At 52.5% G+C, this 6,000-nt stretch overlaps 1 protein-coding gene across 1 annotated transcript in view; it reads right to left on the minus strand.

The window, feature by feature from the left end:
* Positions 1 to 401, minus strand: part of TP53BP2 (tumor protein p53 binding protein 2) — a 49,381-nt gene extending 48,980 nt beyond the window's left edge. Inside the window, exon 1 of the mRNA XM_054576635.1 lies at positions 97 to 401. Coding sequence (XP_054432610.1) covers positions 97 to 123 — 27 coding nt within the window. The 5' untranslated portion in view covers positions 124 to 401. The remainder of the gene's footprint in view (positions 1 to 96) is intronic.
* Between the last annotated feature and the right edge of the window lie 5,599 nt (positions 402 to 6,000).

Below are 6,000 nucleotides of genomic sequence, written 5' to 3' on the forward strand. Positions count from 1 at the left end.
CGCGGGCTCAGGCCCCGGATCGGCTGGGGACCCCCGCCCGCGACCCCACACACTTCCGGGCCCGACGTCCCGGCCCCAGCCCACCTGCCCACTTACCGGCATCATCTTGGACCCGAACCGCATCGAAGCGGGTGGCCGAGGGCGGCCCGGAGCCGAGCGGAGGCGCCGCGGGGGTCGCGGAGCGCGGGGGAGGGGAGCACAGAGCGAGGCAGCCCTGGAGGCGGTGGACCTGTTGCAAGGAGGCAGCGGTGGTGGCGGGGCGGCGCACGGGTCCGCACAGCCCTCCCCGCGAGCTGGGGCGCCTCCGAGCCCCGGCCCCAACCGCCGCAAGGCCCCGGACGCGGCTTTGTCTTCTCCGCGCTCGCGACCGCAGGGCTCCCTCCTCCGCTCCGAGATCAACTAAACCCGGGGCCTGGCCCCCTCCCGGCCCGCGCCGGCTCCGCCCCTCCGCTCCCCAAGGGAGGCGCGGGGACGGCAACGCGCGCGCCTGCGCGGGCCCGAGCGGCCAGGGAGGCGGAGCGGCGGGCGCGCGCCCGGGCCGGGAACCGGCGCCCATTCCTTTCTTTGCAGCGGAAGAGGTGCAGTCGGGGGCGCGCGGCGGGGCGACGGGGACGCGCGCCTCCTGGAGGAGCCACGGGACACCCGAGGAGCAGAGGGCAGTCACCTCCACTGCAGCTTCCAACTGTGCAAAGGGTTGGACACTTGGTCTTCGGGATCCCCGGGCCGTGCCTCGGCGCCCCGACTGTGCCCACCCCCTTGGCAGCCGGGCTCCGCCGGAGCGATGGGCCGCTCATGGGAGGACGTGCCCGCCGGGATGACTGCTCTCCCGGCAAGCGGCGAGGGCCGCCCCGTCCGACGAGATGAAGACTGGCGGCGGAGGTTCAGCCCCCAGCACATTCCGGGGGTGCCGCGGGGGAAGGCGCTCCCTGCCTTTCATCTCAATAGCCCTGGCCCAGATTCTAGTTTTAAACTCCTGTGACTTTCCGTAATTTACCAAAAGTACACTGAAAAATGACTCAAATGGTTAAAAAAAAATGTTATGCATATTTTACCACAATAAAAATAATAAATAAAGCCCCGCAAAACGGTTCAAAATATGTCAGGCAGCATTGCAAGGAGCTGCTTTTCCGCTGCTCAGGAATATGTTGGTTTTCCTGAGCTCCTCCTCGTAGGGGGCGGGAGCCAGGCCCGGGAGCCCGCCGTGGCCAGCCTGGCGGAGGAGGAGGGCTGGTTCTGGCACCTCTGCCGCCTTCCTGGGAGTCAGACTCCGGAACCCTCGCCCCAGGAGCTCTTCTGGTAAAATCGTCGGGGAGCCTCACTCGGAATCCCTTTTCGCTGAGAGTCTAAATCGTGGAGTAAAGCCCCCGGATTCACCCAGCTGCAAGGATGGGCAGTTATTTGCTTGTCCAACAAACCCTTACCGGCTTCTCCACCGAACTTCCCACAGCACCCTCCCTGTAACGCATCGGGAAATACCCAGCCACGGCTAATTTATTTACAATTCAGAATTCTCCAAAACCCTGCTTTAAAGTCTAGTTCGTTTAAGATAATTCTCCTGTGTTAAGTAAAGGGAATTTATCCCTTCACTGGTTCAGTAAATATTCATCAAATACCGACCCTGTGCCGCATATTCTTCTAAGTGCTGGAGATACGTCAATGAACCAAACAAAAGCTGGATGGACCTTAAAACCAACAGCTAACTATACTAATAATTAATAATTACATACATTACCAGGTATAATGATAAGAAGTGAAACAATTTGTTGGGAAGAAGAAGTCGTGTTAAGTTGGAGAATCTTAATTTTTTGTGGAAAACAAGACTCCTTTTTTGCCAACCTGCAGCTCATAAAGGGACTATTTAGCACCAAAAACCAACTTCATATTCCACTGGTTTTCGTTGTTTTCTTACTATAAGGAAATCTCAGAGAAGAATTCTGGATATCAGTCCCTGAGCCTCCCCTGTTCTCGACAATAAAAAACACCTCTCTTTACCACCCGAAAACTGAAGCAACCGCACACAGAAGTAAATTCTATCTAGTATGAGCATTGGCAGCCCTGGCTTATTAATAAAACAATTAGGGTGGATGTAGAAGCAAGGAGAGAGCACTCGGAATAAGACGGTCCCTTCTATTTCTCTACGGCCTGTTTCACAAGTGACCTGCCTGAGGACAGGGAAGGAAAAAAGGACGACAGCGGGCACCCTGTCCCGAAACTCACCTCCGGCCAAATGAGAATTCCCTGCTGCCAAAGAGCAGGTATGTGTATGTTGAGGGTTTTGTTTTCTTCTCCTTTTTTTTTTTTTTTTTTTAAACCATAGAAGCATGGACCAAACAACAACAACAAAAAACCCTGTCTAAGCTTTGGTCTCATTCCTCAAACTCTGTGCCATTCACTGAAGGCTCTTGGATGGGTTGTTTTCTCCCTTCCAAGCTTCACTTTCCTTCTTCATTTCCTCCGCCCCTGCCGGCCTAGTGGGTCTAGGGACCTGCTTCCTGCTTCCCCCTGCTCTGTAATTCTGCATTTGACCCCAAGGAAAAGAGGCCAGATTACCACCAGCTGGGTGGGGCGCTGCTTCTCTTTGGACCTCACCTCCCCCCCAGGCACACGGTTAATTACTATCTGTTGGGCTTGAGTTCAGACATTTGAGTTCCCAACTTTCTCCCCATTTCCCACGGATGTTCCACACCTTGCGTCCCTCTCTCCTTTCAAAAGATCAATTCCCGCCTTCCTTCGCCATAAAACAGGCCACAGGGGCTTTCACTCCCGCAGCTCATTCCCCCCACCTCCTCCCCCATCCTGCCTCCCTCTCTCCTTCCCTCCCACTGACTTATTTGACTGATACTCTAGTGTGCCTGTATGTTGCCAGGCACGAGTCTAGACTCTAGAGACACCGCTGTCAACACAACAAAGACTCTGTCTTCGTGAAGTTTATATTCTAGTGGGGGGGAGGGGTGGCTAGACAACAAACGAATGGAGTAACAATAAGCACAATGCGGGGAAGGGGAAGCCACTAGGGAAACCGAAGAGAGTCAGATTATGTTAGATAGGGTGGTCAGAGAAGGTGTCTGAGCCATGAAGTGAAGTAGGGGACAGGCTCCAGGCTGCGGGAACAGCGAGGGCAAAGGGCCAGGAGGGTGTAGCATTTTAAAGAAAGGGCAGAGCCGGTGTGCCCGGAGCTGAGTGAACACGGAGGGGGTTGTAAGGGAGACGGCAGATGTGGCCAGGCCTGCATCACGCAGGACCATTTAATGTTTCACCAGTTACCCTGTCCCTAGAAACAGCAGGTGCTCTATTTTTACAGGTTTCTTAACCTGCCAATTTATTCCGTTCTCTCCTACATTCCCCTCCAGCTGGCAGCAATTCAAAAGAGAGAGAGATGAGGCAGAAGCTTGAGTTTCAGGCCTCCTTGTGTGTATCCATGCTTTCTGCTTGGCCTTGAACTCCTTCCCCCTTATCCTGAACAGTAAGCTTCTACTCATCTTTGAAGTGCGTACCTGAAGGTCGTCCTTGGATACTCTGGTTCCTCCTCAGATCGTATGACTCTTTCTCTCTTTACTAAAGGTCATTCTTGGGAGTCATGTTTGATGTTTCTCAAACAGAATTAATCAATAGCTCATCTTTAGTCCATAGCCATAGATAGATAGATATAAATTTAATTATTATGGCATTTATCATATGATAAAGGGAAGAAAAAGATCTGTCTCACCAACTAGACCCTATGGCAAAGAAAGGAAAGAAAGAAAAAAAAGAAAGAGAGAGAGAAAGAAAGAAAAAAAGAAAGAAAGAGAGAAAGAAAGAAACTATGCATGATTTGTTTATTGGTGTATCTTCAGCCCTAACACGATGCCTAGAGCATAGCAAGCACTCACTAAATGTAGAATTGATGGCACTTAACTAACATGCTCCATTCTCTCTGCTAGTAGAGCAGGTTTTGATCCTGACTCCTGCGATAGCCTCAGGAGGGTCTTCTGCAGCCAGTCTCGCTCCCTCTAATTTTTTCCACCTCAGGGCTGGCAAATTCCAGGCCAAATGGCGCTCTCCTCCTGCTTTTGTATTGCCTCTAAGCAAAAGCAATTTTTACATTTTTTAATGGGTGGGGAGAAAAAAAATCAGGAGAAAAATAATGTTTTGTGACATGAAAATTGCATGAAAGTTACACCTCAGTGTCCTTACGTGCAAATTTATTGCAACACAGTCCCACCCGCCTATGCACAGGTGGTCTTTGGCCACTTTCACACTAGAAGAGCAGAGCCGAGTAGCTGTGATAGAGACTGTTACGACCTGCAGAGCCTAAAATATTTGCTCTCCGGCCCTTTAAAGAGGAAGTCGGCTGACTCCTGCTCTACCAAGCAACAAGCATGATCTTTCTAGCAGAAATATAATCAAGCCCATGCTTAGAACTCTTCAGTCAAAGTGGACGGGCCTATGGACGGGGCAGGATTGAAGGCCAAAGCCTTTTGGGGCCAGATGGTGAGTAGTCCATGGAGGTTTCAGGATCCTTTTCTGTCTTCTTGTGTTCGCTCTAAATTCTAGTTAGTAAAATGTTTGTTTGTTTGTTTTTAAGTTAAAAAGAAATGCTTTTGATTTCTTTCTGTTTCTGCTGGGATACCATGTTGTTCACATGGCCTCCGACCCCGCCGTGGTCTAGCTCATACCCACGCTCCAAGACGGGTGGGGCAGGAAGGAGGACCAACAGATGTGTACCTCCCCATATCCATGACAAAGGTCCAACCTTGGTGACTTGGCAGCATAAATCCAGTGCCTTGAGGACATCTGTCTACTATGCTATTGACTGGACCTTGATTTGGCTGAAGCCACGCCTTGCTTTTTCGACCCAAGGAGCTCGTGAGTTCTCATGTTCTATTGTCAGTTCTCTCTCCGTTCCCTCAGTTCCCTCTCACGCACCCAGTCTGCCTCCCGGCTGTGCCCCCCCCCCCCGCCCCCCGTCTGCGGCAGCACTTGCTGAAGTCACCAGTGACCTCTGTAACCCTGTTGCAACGAACATGTTCAGTCCTCATCCACTTGGACCTTCCAGGAGCACATAGCTGTTACTCATTCTTCCTTCTCCAAACACTCTTTTCCCTTGACATTTAGGATGACGCGCTCATGGTTCCCCTGCCCCCTGACCGCCTTCCACTGTGTCCTTGGAGGCTTCCCTCTTCCTCACCAGCCCGTACATGCTGCCTGCCCTCAGGGCTCAACGCTAGCCATTCCCTCCTGCCGTCACTACCTTGTTCCCGGACAGTCTCATCCACGCTCTTAACTGTCACGTACACCGGGGTCACATTTTTATATTTCCAATCCAGACCTCTTCTCTGGGCTCTAGAACTGCACCATCCTGTGCAAAAGTCACGAGACACATATAGCTATTGAGCATTTGAAATGTGGCCAGTGCAACTGACACATGTGGGGAGAAGCTAAAGTATTAGACAGTGTAGATACAGACTGTTTCCACCATCACAGAAAGTTCTACGGAACGGTGCTAGATACCCACATCCCGCCGCGTCCGCCCGCCTGCTGGCGTTTCCTCTGGGCTGTCTCACCGCGTTGCCCGCGCAGCTCGGCTAGCCCCGCATGCGTGGTCCTTCTTCCCAGCCCTGGTCCTCTTCCACTCTTTTCTGTCTCGGGGAACGGCACGAGTGTTCAACCACTTTCTCAAGCCAGAAATTGAAAACTCATGCTGGACTCTATTTCTCCTTCCTTGCCAACATCTAGTCAAGCCCTGTCCTTTCTGTCTTAAATATTTCTTCAAACTCCCCGTCTTCTGCCACCTCATCACGCTGTTCAAGCTGCCACCGCCTCCCACGGACCCGACCACAGACACCCTGGCTGCGAGGCCCTCCGTGACGTTGCCTTCAGGCGCGTGAGTGCCTGCCCCTGCCCGTCCTCCAGCCTTCGCAAGTGCCACGTTCCCTCCGAGGCTCAGCCATACCATCTTTTCTCTGTCCCTTTTGCCCTACATGCTTTCTCCACCTCAACGACCTCACCTTCATGCCATGT

Source organism: Pteronotus mesoamericanus, unplaced genomic scaffold, assembly GCF_021234165.1.
Source record: "Pteronotus mesoamericanus isolate MK-2021 breed Mesoamerican mustached bat unplaced genomic scaffold, CSHL_Meso_final contig_347, whole genome shotgun sequence".
Classification (NCBI taxonomy): Eukaryota; Metazoa; Chordata; class Mammalia; order Chiroptera; family Mormoopidae; genus Pteronotus; species Pteronotus mesoamericanus.